Raw genomic sequence first — 15,250 nt, forward strand, 5'->3', positions numbered from 1 at the left:
CGTAGTATAGTGCTTGGCAAAATCATCTCCGTTTCTTTTTAGTTCAAGTATCATGATCTGATCATGCTCTGATGTCCCTAGTATATTAATTCAATTTAGTTTGCAAATAATAATTTCATTCAGGTGGCATCACCGCTCATATAATACTAAATATCGGAACAAGATAAAATAACATAATAATAAAAGAGAACGAAAAAAAAGATGCGCTTCTGTACTCCGTACATCGTACGAATTTCCCCGAAAAATGCATCCCTAGTGCGATACGCCGCGCTCAAGCACCGGCACAAGCACTACCCCCTCTTTCCGTTCCATCCGTCCACGTCCACCCCAAACCCCTCAAGCTCGAGTCCGACCTCAGCATCGGCTCAGCCCTCGAGGTCCTCCTCATCCTTCGAAGGAGGGGGCGCCTCCGCCCGCGTCTCCCTCACAAAAACATTAACAAAACTAGCAATACTTCCCACAAGCAACAAACCCGCCGCAGCCCAAGTCATGCCGAGAAACTTTTCTCCGTATCTAGCCGAAACATCCAGCCCATGCCCATGTGCATTGATCAAAGCCACGAATTCAAACGCAATGACCGTGGTAATAATCGAGGCAATGTTCATACTTAGAGAAGCCAGCTGATGAATACAAATGACTGTTAGCCGCATGTTTCTTCTTTTGGCCATGTTTTGGGTTCATGGATGATCTCAAGTAATCAAGGGGGTAAGAAAAGAGGTGCGAGCACTTCTAAAAAGAACAAGAACAAATGAAAGCATTGAACAAGAGACTCACCACTAAGAATCCAAACTCAAAAATTCCATACTGTGATCTGGGCGCAAGAAATGACGACACGCGCACCAGGAGAACAGCCCCAATAGCTGCAAGTCCAATACAATACAACACAGCCATGGACTGGGTAGTAAGTCTGAATGCATGGAAATCATCACTAATAACCCGGGGCCAGGTTAAAGATGTCCCATTCGTCTCTTCCTCCGGCCAGGCTTCAGTAGGATCGAATGAGAATAGGATATTGCGATCGGAACACGAAGTTACGTTGCGCGCACTACCTGGCATACCCGATTCCATTGATCCTATTGTTCCTTGGCAATATGACATGACGTGGATGGAGTAGAAGGTTGAGGCGTTGGATGCTAGGTCTGTTTGTGGTGTGTAAAGCTGACGTGGTGATTAGCTTTTGGTTTAGGGCTTGGGTTTGGGTTTCATGCACTGCATTTGCGGGGAAGAGAAGGGGCTTGAGATCGAATGAACATACGGTGAGGATATCGGCGTTGTCGAGAAGGTTTCGTTGTGTGCCCGCGAATAAACATAGTAGAGTGAGGATGAATGCGATGAATGCTGTTACTTCAGGGAAGATGCGTTTTAGGTCTGGGCGAGCCATTTTGAATGATCGGAGTTGACTGGATGGATGCAGTTAGTACAGGGAGTATGGATGAGCCTCATAGTTATTGGGGCGCACCAAGTCGATCTGATGTACCTAGCCAAGAACTGGGATTAGAGTATTCAGATCTTTTGAAGATCAAAGGATCAACAGTGCATAAGCCTATTTGGTTGCATATAGATTAGTACTAGCAAGCTTAGTACTTCAACAGATGAAGGACCTACAAAAGTTGTAGATAATAATGATGAAGATAAAATGTGATTAACGAAAGTAAGAATCTTCGATTCAGCAAGTCCGTTAATTCTTATAACTTCCCACCAGCTTGAAAATCCCCCACTGTGAATGTGTGCCTCATTCTTACTGTAGGCTAGCAAGCCATCAAACAGGGAGAAGCAAGATTAAGCAGAACCCTTCATATCGGGGGGCTGTCATTCAGGATGAATTCCCCGAAAATGTATCGATCGGGATAAGAATGATAACAGTATTCTTGAATTTTTCTCATCCTGGGCTTGGCTTGGTGGGTGATCTGGCCCGGGAAGGGGTAGTGGGCGGACGATGTGGTTGGAATGTTGCCAGCCACCTGGGATCTTGCACACCACACCACCAACATTTGAAGTAAGCGGCTATTTTTTATAGATAAGGCAGCTTTTTACTGAGAGAAAATATGATTTGGGGAGATAGAGAGATCAAATTGTAACTACTATATGAGTCAAACCTGGTAGGTGCCTGAAATGATCTGCCTTGTTTGTACATCGATGAGGTTATCCAGGCAGCAATGGATGTAGTAGTATGTGCAGATATGGAAGTCCCATAATATCAAACGGACGCCTATATATTCAAGTTACTTCCTTTCTTTCTTTTTCTCCTTCTTCCTTTCTTCATCTTACTTGATTCATTCCTTTCTCTCTTCTTTTCTGTAACTTTGTTGTTATCCTTGGGAATAACAGCAAGTCTCGATTCTGATATCTTCTTATCAGGCAACTCTACATGTGCAAGATTTCTTCAGAAAAGGAATACGAAGGCATACGCGACTGAAGAAGCTCGCAAAAAAGTGGCGGAACAAGTCATTCTACTGCCTAATCGACCGTGAGCAATTAGCCAAATCGCAAGATACATGATCCTTTCTTCTGTCCCTTTCAAACCCCCCAATTTCATTGCAGCTTCATCATGGTATCTCCTATATACCTTCTCTACGTGTGCAATTGAACAGTTCCAAGAAACGCATCGCATCTATGAAGACACCATTGCCTATATGCGAGTATATATGCAAATCGTCGAATGAGGAAGAAATATCTGCTTATTGAAGCATCCCATCCTCAAGAAACCGCTAGGAAGATTTTCGCAATCGATATTATGACACATTGACCGCCTTTCATCAAGATACAAAACATCATGATACCAGTATGCTTTCATAACCACATACATTGTTGCCGTGTGTCATGTGGCCCCCGTTTCCTTCTTCCTCGCTAGATAGCCTAGTCAGAATATCAAGAGACTTCCCCACATTTCTTGTTTCTCCGTAACATACATCATATCAATGGATATATAGAGGCGGTTTTCAGGTCATGGCTTCAGCATGCAAAACCGAAATGCAATCTGATAAAGGTCGATAATGAACGCGTTTTTTGCCTTCCACATAATTCATGCCATGATACTGTATGCCTTGCGTGTGCATAAGAATGGTGCTCGAATCCAGATGGCAATTAGAAACATCTCAGGCAAACCCTGTATGCGATGCACGAAGTAAGTAAAGCCTCCCCACTCACTGGGTCAATCTACTTTACTAGTAGGATACTTATAGACAGAAGGAGCCTGACAGCGTCCACCACAGAAAATGATGAAGAAAGTACCGATTGAAAGCCTAACGACAAGTTAGCCGAAGGACTTGGAAAAATCAAACCTGATGTCCAGCAGCTTTCTCACTTATCTTCTCTTCACTGATACCCTACCTAATCCCCCTTTCTTAGTAGTACTGGTTCTTATTTTCTTTCTTATATTTCTCCGAGGCTTCCTTCCTATGCTTCTTAATCTTACTCACCCCGCCACTTCATCGTGAAGTACCTTAGGTCTGTTATTTTACGGGTAACAACAAAATGATCGATGTATTCGGCGTCAAGGGATGTGAACCACTCTCTGTGCGATGTTACCTTTGTCACTCTTGCCAGCGCAAACAACTTCAACAATGGAACAAAGTACATTGATCTCGTTTCAAGTAGACATTCACCACAAATACTGATAGCACACCAGGGATTTTAGAATCTTATGCTTCCCCCGACTCGTCAGCTTTGCCTGTAACAGTGGCTACAGAATTCTGAAAGGACCTCGGGAAATGGCTTGCCATGATTAGGAAGCCCTGCGCCGTGATATACCCCCAAAGGTGTAGTATATATTTATAGCCATTCCAAATCATTAAAACATTCGCAGCTATTGCAAGAAGAGGTAATACAATGCTTTCTGCATCTTCGATGGATGAAAATGATGATATTGATAATCTTGAAGTCCAAATACGCTTTGCTCGAAAGAAGTTACAGCATCTTTGTGAAGCAGCAAGATTGGCTACAGAGGATATCAGGCCATCCCGATCTCGACCCCGATCCCAATTACAATCAAGAGAAGCTCAATATTGTACACCTTCAACCACTTGGGCAGAAGTACTTCAAGTCGGGGCTATCGTTTAACTCAAGACCTACTGGTAGTGGAAGAGCAGAGCCAGTGGGGAGGTGAAGAGGATGAGTCCGATCCCGAATAACTCCTGATAGTGCCAAACACTATTTCAAAATCTGACCTCGAAGAACTTGAGGCCTCGCCATCGGATTTCCCTCAAAGAGAGAGCCAACCAAAGGCTGTCTTCAACTTGAAGTTGCCTTCGTTCCAATCTACAAAGATTAAATCGCACTTGTTTCTGAGAAGCTTCTTGCTCATGCAAAGGGGGTGAAGATGCGCGTGTTTGCTGATGAGGAACGTTGGTTTTGTTATGTTGATATCCAGGATGTGCTGTATTGCTTTCAAGGGGTACGCAGGAAGAATTTGTGCATCCAATTTTCCTCTTGAGGCCTTGGAATTGTCGAACTCACTGGTGGAATACACTACTAGCATTGCTATACACCTTGTGTGAAGATACAATACTAATATATTACGTGGGGATATAGCCCTGGACTACGTTCGCGAATCTGCCAGGACAGATGGCGCCATACTCTCTATCCAAATGGTGCAAACAACTCATTGACCAGGTAATTCGTTCTTTTCTCGAATTGACTACCGCCTGCGAACTTCCCTGCACCCGCCCCGACATCGGAAACTGAGCATGACCCTGAGCGTGACAGTGACGAGGGCGAGCAAGAACCTCCGGCCAAGAAGGTGAAATGGGATGTTGACGACAGCCGCGTAATGACCAGGCTTCCTTCACAAGTACTACTTCGGGCCACATCGAGTATAGTATCTTCACATTCATTCCCATTCAGGATTTTAGGCCGAAAATGTCAACTGTGAATGACACAATCTAAATTTTGGGGATATCACCTAAGGGGCCAAGCTACAAACAATCTATCATCTTACCTTCCACCTTCTACCTTCCACATCACCAGTCCAATCCAATCCAACCCCAATCCCAACATCATTAAATCAACGAGACCTAGCAAGATGGCACCAACCAATAACCTGAACGAAGAAGACGAGATCCTCGGCTCTGAAACAATCCAGCCCGACAAGAGTCAATCAACCCCAGGGAACCCAATTCAACCCTCAAAAAGCACCTCAAACGTCAAAACAAATCTCATATCCACCAACTATTCCCTACGAACACCCAAAATTAAAATCAATGCCGAATTTAACCTCGATCTTACACAAAACAACCCACCAAAGCCCAATATGTCACGCTCTATATTCGGCTTTAATTCTGTCACAAAGTGGGTAACTCACCAAATCGGACCAATGGATACCACGCACATGTTGAGTATTGTTCGTGTGTACGCAAGCGAAAGGGAAGCAAGTAAATGCGCATTGATTCTTGCGCTTGGGACGGTACAGCATTCGAAGTACACGACTGGGGGGGGGGATTTTCACTTTTTGCTTGTTAGGGATGAGAAGGAACAGGACTCGGAGGATGGGAGTTATGGTACGTTAGAAAGTTTGTTATGCAAATTATTTGGAAGAAGGGAGATGCTTCTGTTATCCAGCCGGTGGATACTTGAGAGGAGAGGAGAGGAGAGGAGAGAGGAGGAGAGGAGAGAGGAGGAGAGGAGAGAGGAGTACAAGTGCAAGGACAGGGACAGGGACCTATGGACGTGGATTCATGATGTGAGATGTGGAATGGGAAATGAGTTGGGAGGATCTTGATCTTGATGGGGTTGTTTGAACTTCGAATTTTGCAAACGAGAAAAGTTTAATGAACGCAAATCGAATTTTGTTTTTTCTTGTGCCATATTAGTAAAAGATAAAGCGCCCTGAACTAAACAGTTGGCTGAAACACGTTTTCGCACTTGTATACCGTAACTACTTAACGATAATCCAGCTTTTCCAACAAAACGAGAAAGATGCCGCTCTCCCGAGTACTGAAGGACGATCTATTGACGCACTCTGTACTATTAGTAGCTGATCTTAGTGCCTGTACATAAGTCGGGCGCAATGATAGCCCCAAAAGGGGATATGCAGACGGCAGGGAGATTACAGTATACCTGACAAAGAAATAGAAAGGTCTAGAATAAACTCTGTACTCCGAAGAGCACCGTAGTTGAACCTGAAACCCAAAATAACAGGTTTATGACAACATGAGATCCACCAGACTCGGGACCTTGTCAATACGATCGCCAGGATGAAAGGTAGGTCCACCGGGGCACTTTCCTCTACAAGGCAACCTTCTAGAAGGGGTTGGGCTCCTGGACAAAGTCGGTAGTTCATGCAGGCGGCGGCTCCTTCGGCTGGCCTGGCTGGGCTGAAAGCACCTGTGGACGAGAACATGGCATGACTGGGCAATCTTATTGGCTGGGGTATAGCTGTTAGCTCCAGGGTTGATGTAGATCGACGAGCTCTCCACCAGCCCCTGGCAGGTATGCAAAGAAGATTTGATATGCCGACCTGCGTCAGCTTCAGTGGAGACGGCATTCGCATTCTTCGTAGCGGGCGCAATACGGGTGAACTATTGAAGTTCGGAGTTATTTGTTGGTTTCTGATGTGGGCTGGGGTTGAACGGGAAGATGATGTAGTGTTTAATGGTAATGATGAATGAAAGGGCTTTTGAGATTATTGACAATGCATAACTTTCAGACTGTATAGTTAAGGATCAAAATTGTCAGTTGATTAGTTATCATTCGGTTAAAGATTAAACGAACAATCGTCAGCGGTATCCAGAGTCCCACAGCTTTGATAGCAATCCAACGGTTCGGTGGATCCGCAGTATGTCAGAGCCGACGATGCATGCTCGGTGGGAGGTAGAGCCGGTATGTAGATCGAATTGGGAAATCAACATGAATATTGCAATATTAGTCTCGGTTTCAAGATACGAAATGAAATGAAATACCGCGGCAAGCGACAGTAGCCAAGCAGCCAAGATGCTTGTTGGCTGGTACTCCGTACAGTGATTTGAATCTGGGCGGTTCAAGTTCCATTCCTGTCCGTAAGGGGGCAGACCGCAGACGACACAGACACGGACTGAGATGAAAAGGGCGCTAAGGACACCATGTGCGCATATCCGGGGATCTGACTGGCTGATGGGGCACCTCCTCCCCAGAGACTAGCGTGGAAGTTAAAAGGTTTCCGACGTCAGATCATTGAGGGGTTCAAGCGATCCTTCACACTTCCATACAAAAATAACGGGAAGAAGATGAAAACTGAAAAATAAAACCACAGAGCCAAGATGACGCAAGACCGAGGGATTCTCATGCTAGTCAGACTCAGGAAATGCAGCACGTGTGCAATGGATAAGCTGCTGGAAGCTGCGGGAGAAGGCACGCGAGCACTGGAATTCGGACATTGCCGGTCCCCTAGCGTCCAGGCACAAATGTCATGTATATCGACTCAAAGCCTGGGGGTTGATGATATTCATTCTTGCTTTTTTTTAAAACCCTTCTTACAATTGGGAGCCGTAAACCCCAGGATTATCTGTTGATCGCATCCCCCCTCATACGAGCAGTTGTCGGTCTGGGGGGCTCTGTGCGGCCGCGATGGATCCGAGCAGCAAAGCCATGACTCCACTCTGTAGATCTAGCGACCTAATCTCGCAGGCGGTGGGGTCCTTTTCGTGCGAAAATGGGCGGATTCTGCCACCACGTGCAGAGTTGATTGGTTTATGGGTATTCTCCATCGGGGTCCAGTTAGCCCCACTGAGGAGCCCCACTCGCGCCTTCTGTTTTCGGGGGATGAACACCGCATTTAGAAATTTCGAAATTTCGAACGTAAAATATTGAAATTTACTAGATTTTACTGCGAACCACCACCAAGTTTCCAGTTTCCTCTCCGTTTTGCCTCATGGAAAAAAAAACCAGAACACAGTGGAGCTTGCCACCACTTATCTTTCATCAGTTACCATTTCCTTGGAGTTCTGGAGCGGGGCTCGACTCTTCCCTTCCGCTTGTCCCGTTCCTCTCTTGCCTGCCCAGGTTGTAGTAAAGAAAAAAAATATAAGATCTTGATCGCCCGGATTAGGGAACAGTAGCCACACACATTTCTTCCCCCCAATTTTTTTTAATAGTGGTCCCTACCATACCTACCACTTCCTTCCACTCTGAACTTTCTTTTCCTCCTTCACCTCCCTCCCTCCTCCCCTCCGATCCGGTATAAAACATCGCCAATTCCTGCTTGAACTTACGATTCAAGCTCGGCGGCAGCTTCCATTCGCCATGGCCGACTTCGGTTTACGTGCCCCTCATGGGCCAGATATGACGGGTACTCACAACCCATTGGAGAAGATGAATATGGATCCCAACGAAAAAGGCGCCTTTGACGAGTTAATTCGCCCAGACGACAGCTATACCAAGGATGGTACCTACTGGGCGGATTTGCCGCTGGGCCAGAAGATCAGATTCGTGAGCTCCTACGATGCCAGCGAGGCCAAACGGGAACTCGGTACAATCTGGGGAATGATTAAAGAAGATCCTCTTTCGCCAATCTCATATTATTTTCACAACATGGTTCTGCCTGGTGCAGGTCTCGGCTTGGAAGGTTACGTGCTTTTCTCCATTGGTAACATCAAGCCGCTGTTCGAGAAAACCTTTCCCGACTGCTGGGACACAGCGACCACATGCAATAAACAATGGATTAATGCGGTGGATTATTTGGAAATTATTGGAATTATCTTTGGTCAGATTTTGGTGGGAATTGTTGGTGATTGGTATGTTCGAACACGGAAAAAAAAATTGTTGAGTTTCATGATTTCGGTCGAAGCTCGGCGGTGGGAACAAAAAGATTTAGTATCAGTCTAACATGGATACAGGCTTGGTCGTCGCTGGGGTTTAATTCAAGATGCGACAATCATGTTTCTCGGTCTCATTATGCTCACAGCCGCGTGGGGTCTGACCATGAACGGCTGGGTGATCTGCTATGCATGGTCCCTATTCTTTTACAGTGTTGGAGTCGGTAAGTCTTAACTTCGGATTTCGCCGCCTTCGAGTTTCGCCGCCTTCGCGCTGCGCCTCACCCAAAAAAAAATAGTTCTGCCGGTCACTAACACACTTTATTCAGGCGGTGAATACCCAATGACTGCGACGAGTGGTATGGAAAATGCTGTGGGTTCAGGAAAGATTTCGACAAAGGAGGACCGTCTCCACCGTGGTCGCAAAGTCACTAGCGCATTTTTGATGCAGGGTTGGGGTCAATTCTTCAACCAGGCTCTGCTTATCATTCTTCTGCTCATTTTCCACCATGGCAGTGGCAATAACCCTTACTCCGCCGTTTCGACTCAATGGACATACCGAATTTCCTTCGCTCTTCCGGCCGTCGGAACACTTTGGCTGGTTTACTACCGTGCCTACCACATGAAGGCTGCGAGTAAACAATTGGCTGCAGCTAAGAAGAAGGCATCAGTGACAGGCTACGACTTCGACTCTTTGCGCCTCACATTCAAATTCTTCGGTCCGCGTTTGATTGCCACTGCAGGCGGTTGGTTCTGCAATGACGTTTTCTTCTACGGCAACAAGCTCTTCCAAAGTGAATTCATTGCTGTGATTAGCCCAGCATCAGACTCAATTATGCCTACTTGGCTATGGAGTTTAGTCAACGTCGGTGTATCTCTCTGCGGATATTACTGTGCCTCGTTCTTCATCGACAACAAGCTCTATGGTCGCAAATGGATGCAGACATTCGGCTTCCTGATGTGCTTTATTCTTTTCGTCATTCCCGCCTTCCACTACAAGTACTATACTTCGTCCGAACACATCAAGGGCTTTCAGGCAATGTACTTCCTCAGTTCCTTCTTCAACCAATTCGGTCCGAACTCCGTGACCTTCCTGGTCGCAGCTGAGGTGTACCCTACCCCCATCCGTGCCACCGCCCACGGTCTCTCCGCCGCAGCCGGTAAATCCGGAGCTCTCCTCGCCGCCGTGCTATACAACTACATCGACGACCAAACCAAGTTCCTAGTCGTGCCCTGGTTCGGCCTGGCAGGTGTTGTCCTGACTCTGGCCTTCCTCCCCGATACAACAGGTCTGGACTTGAAGGAACAAGAGCGTCGCTGGGAGTACATCCGCCAAGGTCGTGATCAAGAATACCACGGCCCCGCAGTACACCCTAAGCATCTCTCCTGGTACGAGCGTTTCGTGCTCCGTCTCTGCAAGAACTACGATGCCGAAAAAGACTATCAGCACAAGGTCGAGGAATACCGTCTCGAATGGGAAGCCGCAATGGCATCCAAGTTTGCCGAGAAAGACAAGAGTGAAGAGAGCATCGTCGAAGACACAGATGACTCCCTCCTTGAAGGCCACGTGCATACTTATTTCCACCGCACCAGTCCCATGTTCAAGGGTATGAGTCCCATGGAGAAGCCCGGATCATCAAGTGCAATCAAGAAGGACGACTTCACACTTCCCCCCGCCGCAGAATTGGATGAAGACGCATACCATCACTCAGAGCGACACGATAACCCCGCAATGGTTTCCGTGACTCCTCCAAACGAGCAGCAGATGCTATCTGCCAGTGCGAACACAAACACAAACACACATACGCATAGCAGCGAGCAACGCGGATCCTCAAGCGAGACATATACATATTCTTCGAGTGAGAAACACTCATAGACGCTGTCTTGTAAATTTCAGACTCTTCGGTACATATAGCATACGTTGGCATTGCTTCTTTTTATTCTTATACATTTTTTTATTCTTTCTGTTTGGGACCGGGAAAAGTTGGTTTTGGGCTGTTTACATTGGATCAAGCACATTAGTCGCTTGTTTGGACATTACATGACTTGCATTGATGTGGCGCCTGGTTATTATTAGATGTTGATTTATACCTTACATACCCTGCTTCGACTTGAATGATAATAGATTCGATTTGAATCTTATTCTGACATAATATACCATTTCATTTAAAGTCTCATAAAACCATCTTTACCGTAATTAAACCACGAGGACCTTCGACGTTAAGATCTTGAACACAGCTTCAACGAATTACGTAATGCTGCCAATCCGTTCAAATCACACCCTCAGACACAATTAAACCCCACCGCAGACCAATAACCCACAGGCATGTCCTAAAGTTCCAAAAACAAGAACCAGATCTTGACTCTTAAAGCAAAAACAATTTGAACAAAAAGCGGGGCTATCATGAACCTCCTCGCCTTCGGCTCCAACGGATCCGGTCAACTAGGACTCGGCCACGAGGAAGACGTATCAACACCAACCAAATGTCTCTTCACACATCCAACCGAACAAAAGCAAGATGACAAAATCATCCAGATAGTCGCTGGAGGAAACCATACCCTTATCCTCACAGAAACCGGAACTGTTTACGCATCAGGCTGCAATACAGACAGTCGTTGTGGGATACCATCACCAGCAGCACAAGAATTGAACGACCAAGAACCCCGGGCCGAGACCCAAGCCGGGACTCAAGATTATAATAGCAACATCAACATCAACACTTTTCAAAGGGTTGTCCTCATTGATCACGAAACGGGCACTACCGTGAAGAAATTCAAATGTATCGCCGCTACGTGGGAGGGATCTCTTCTTGTTTCTGAAATCGAACTAAACGACGGAACTGCACAAGATAGAGTATTCGTGCATGGATCGTCAGCAAAGGGAGAATTGGGAGTTGAAAGATCTACTCTTCAACCCGGAACATCAATACCCAATTTCCCACCATCAAACACCAGCATAAGAAGCATTAAATCCAGCATGAACCACACCGTTACTGTTCTATGCAACGGTACAGTCTACGGCTGGGGCGCATCACGAAAAGGTCAACTGGGCGAGAACCTGAAAGCCGGGAAAATCATCTATACTCCATCGCAAATCGATGTTCCGTTCCACGCTACGAACGCTGTATCCGGACGTGAATTCACAGTCATTGTTGGGGATAAAGAGAAGGGAGAAATTATTGTTTTTGGGGATCAATTTAATCGGTGGGGGATATGTGATGTTAGGGATGGGGAGGGATTGAGGGAACGAGTACGGACACGGATACGAGAATGGGACTCGGAGATTCAAGTTGAAGAATCAGAACTCGACCGAGACCAAGACCGAGAACAAAGAAAAGAAAAAGAAAAAGAAAAAGGTGGAGATGGAGATGGAGCTAGAGCTAGTGTGGGTTTATCTTCTCACGCTAGTACTAGTGCTACTAGCCCTACTGGTAGTACTAGTATGTCACAGTCATGGTGTCAGTGGGGATTTGGATTTGAGGATATCGGAGCTAGTTGGCATGGAATATATGTGCTTGTTCGCACTCGTGGTCATGGTCATGGTCATGGCCGATTTGTTAATCCCAACTCTGATAAGCACGATGAAAAAGACGAAGATGGGAATGGGAATGGAATCATTGTGTCCTGGGGAAGAAATGATCGCGGACAACTTCCAGACGCTGCACTTCCATCAGTGCATAAACTTGCTGTTGGGAGTGAACATGCGCTTGTGCTTTTGGGGGATGGGTCCGTGGCGGCGTTTGGGTGGGGCGAGCATGGGAATTGTGGACCGGATACGGACAATCGCGGCAATGTGTCCGGGTACAAGGTGATCTCGCTTCCTGATACTAGTGCTAAGGTGCGAGGGAGTGGGAGGGTGGTTGGTGTTGGGGCTGGGTGTGCGACTAGTTGGGTTATTTTGGATTGAAGGTTGAAGGTTGAATTGAACTACGTTGAATCTATTCTGTTCTTCACATTGGATGAATGGATTTGTATAATAAAGTGTTTAGTCGAAGAGACCGAGTCCTCGGACCTGGATTTGTTAAATATCAACATCAGCACAAACGCAAACAGGAAAGATGAGAAGGAGAGAAGGAAGGAGGTACCTGTGACATGCGTTGTGTGGGTGGAATGCCCATATCATCCTGCGGTGGCTTGTGAGATATCGTTGTCTTAGGGAAATCCGGCTCCGCATCACGAAGTGATCCCTCGAATGTATCCTTCAACACATTAGACATATTCACAAACCAAGTAAAGTAGAACAAAGCAAAGAAAAAGAAAGAGAAGATAACATACCTGTCCACCCGTCGCATCCCAACCCAGAATATCCTGCGGCTCTTCCTCATCATTCATCTCATCCCACTGCCTATCATCATCCTGCGGAACAAAAAGACTATCAAACTCTATAGACGCCGACCCCGTAAGTCCCTGTTCCTGTTCTTGTTCCTGTTTCTGCTCCATCTTCTCCACCACAGGCGTCTGCGAAAGATGCTGCTGCGTCGAAGACCCATTCAACGGCCTAATAGATCTACTCCGTGACGGAGGCGGAGGCATCTGCGAATTCTGCGTCGCACGAAAAGATTCACTCCTCACTGAAATCGGTACAGGGGCAGGAGTAGGCGTTGGCGCAGCTTGAGTCCGTCTTGAGAGCTGTGGAATAGTCGCCCGTGACGAAGATGGTGCTTCCTCGTTCTCTGTCTCGCCCCGTGTCATTATTGTGAATTCTGCACTGACGCCTTCGAACTCGTAGGCGAGTTGAAGTGGTTTGCATGGTCGAGTATATCGGGCTGTTACAGTAGCATTTGCTGTCTCGGCGTGGGAGACGACGGCTTTGAAATCTTTTAAATTTATAGCAACGTGCATGTTGTCTTCGACGAGGTATTCTTCGAAATCTCTCTTATCTGCAGCGACGGATGTATGGACTGGGTGTTTTAGAATTTCTATAAAGCAATTAGATATCTTTAAAAAAGACCCTCTCACATACACTGCATTGTAATCTTTCACAGAAGCACCAGTGATGGTTCACATACCTTTCCCCTCTGTAATCTTAGTCGTGAAACTCGTAAACACGGCCTGCTCCCCCTGAGAAAACATATCAAGTTGCTCAGCCGACATACTAAAATGATCAACAACTCTTCTTAAGAAGCGCGGATCCGCACTCCACTGATTCGAAGTTTTCCTGCGATCAAAAACAGCATGTTGAATTGCTGCAGGCTCATAGGTCAACTTATACAATTTAATAACGTCCAGACCACAAATCATCTTGATAGTAAGTCGACACTCTGTCTGTTTCGGATCCTCATGGAGTTCCATTTCGCATCGTTCAACTGCAGTATCTTTGTTTCGGTCGACTCTTCCTCGAAAGACAGATAATAAAGCCTGAGAATATCAGTACCGAACACAGAAAATATCAAACTTCTCTCATGATTTAGACATTCAAATCCGAATTCAAATCCTAATCTGAATCTAAGTCTTCATAAGAACAAAATCTCACACACCTTAAGTAAAATCTGACAATAAAACCTATCTCCACCTTGACTCTGAACCGAAGCTCGATTCGCCATCCCAAGAGTAAATTCATAAGATTCAAAAAACGGCTCCCGTTCACACACAAAAGATGCAAATGCCGTCTTCGTCGAATTAAGGGCACTTAGTCGCAGCTATAGCGTAGCATAATTAGTTGTGCTCAAGTGAGTATTGTAAATTTGTGGGTCTAACCAGGTCGTGCTCGGCTTCGATGGCGACGGTGTCGCTGAATTTAGCCAGACAGGTCAACGCATCGTGTAGTCGTACCAAAGCGGGAGGGGCGAGTGATAATTTTAGACTCGTCATTTTGGACGAGGATTTGAGATATTCAAAATTCTCTCTGAAGCAAAAAGAGTGGATATTGTGTTCTTTAGGATTGATGGTTTGTCTGAGATTCGCGTTCCAGAATCGCGAAAACGCGGGTTACGTAATACATGTATAGTCTTCAACATTTGAATGTTCAAATGTTCCCGGTGCCTCATGTGCAGCTTTTTATTGCTTTAAAATGTTTTGGAAGTATTCTAATGATTGAGCGGCGCTAATCAATTTTGAGAGTTTCTCAGGAATCCAATTGATCATGAGTACGGGGACAATAGCGATCATCTGGAAAAACTTCATTTTTGCCTGATTCGGCCGGCAGAAAACCACGATATCTGTATTGCAATAACACCCCATTACGCCTTTGTAAGTCCATGAGTTTCAATCTTGCTAGGTGGCTTAAGGTATACGTTCGAGATATAGGTTTTCTTTCTTTCTTTCTTTCTTATTGAGTTTTTAAATGTACTCACTAAAACAATCTAAGATATTTGAAAAAATGACTTTTCTTTATTTCCCTTTCAAATATGCCACTTGTCTTTCCATTTGTCTTTCCATTTGTCTTTCCACTTGGTTTTCTATTTATGTAGAGTTCACAGTACAGGTAACGCTGTAATAGATATATATATGTGGTAGGTTTTTTCCCAGGTGATCGTTCTTGTCCCACGTACACGGGGCTTGTTTTATTTTTTCTTATAGAGAGT

General features: G+C 45.7%; 5 protein-coding genes across 5 annotated transcripts; 3 read left to right on the forward strand and 2 right to left on the reverse strand.

Annotated features, from left to right (window-relative positions):
• Window positions 1–365: 365 nt before the first annotated feature.
• Window positions 366–1,381, reverse strand: N7478_008238 (SUR7/PalI family protein; the record flags this gene model as incomplete). Its single annotated transcript, XM_056924452.1, has 3 exons — window positions 366–620; window positions 775–1,158; window positions 1,256–1,381. The coding sequence occupies 3 exons, from the start codon at window positions 1,379–1,381 to the stop codon at window positions 366–368; spliced, it is 765 nt and encodes a 254-aa protein (XP_056777178.1).
• Window positions 1,382–5,020: 3,639 nt separating this feature from the next.
• On the forward strand, window positions 5,021–5,716 carry N7478_008239 (uncharacterized protein; the record flags this gene model as incomplete). Its single annotated transcript, XM_056924453.1, has 1 exon — window positions 5,021–5,716. The coding sequence occupies one exon, from the start codon at window positions 5,021–5,023 to the stop codon at window positions 5,714–5,716; it is 696 nt and encodes a 231-aa protein (XP_056777179.1).
• A 2,498-nt stretch (window positions 5,717–8,214) lies between these two features.
• N7478_008240 (putative MFS phosphate transporter) lies at window positions 8,215–10,602 on the forward strand (the record flags this gene model as incomplete). The annotated part of the gene is made up of 3 exons (XM_056924454.1): window positions 8,215–8,705; window positions 8,808–8,950; window positions 9,056–10,602. 3 exons carry the CDS (start codon window positions 8,215–8,217, stop codon window positions 10,600–10,602), a joined length of 2,181 nt encoding a protein of 726 aa, XP_056777180.1.
• A 528-nt stretch (window positions 10,603–11,130) lies between these two features.
• On the forward strand, window positions 11,131–12,633 carry N7478_008241 (Regulator of chromosome condensation RCC1; the record flags this gene model as incomplete). The annotated part of the gene is made up of 1 exon (XM_056924455.1): window positions 11,131–12,633. The coding sequence occupies one exon, from the start codon at window positions 11,131–11,133 to the stop codon at window positions 12,631–12,633; it is 1,503 nt and encodes a 500-aa protein (XP_056777181.1).
• A 78-nt stretch (window positions 12,634–12,711) lies between these two features.
• N7478_008242 (uncharacterized protein) lies at window positions 12,712–14,537 on the reverse strand (the record flags this gene model as incomplete). The annotated part of the gene is made up of 6 exons (XM_056924456.1): window positions 12,712–12,738; window positions 12,812–12,925; window positions 13,002–13,645; window positions 13,736–13,787; window positions 14,318–14,365; window positions 14,424–14,537. 6 exons carry the CDS (start codon window positions 14,535–14,537, stop codon window positions 12,712–12,714), a joined length of 999 nt encoding a protein of 332 aa, XP_056777182.1.
• Window positions 14,538–15,250: the final 713 nt, after the last annotated feature.

Source organism: Penicillium angulare, assembly GCF_028827245.1.
Source record: "Penicillium angulare strain IBT 27051 chromosome Unknown utg000005l_segment0_segment0, whole genome shotgun sequence".
Taxonomy (NCBI): Eukaryota; Fungi; Ascomycota; class Eurotiomycetes; order Eurotiales; family Aspergillaceae; genus Penicillium; species Penicillium angulare.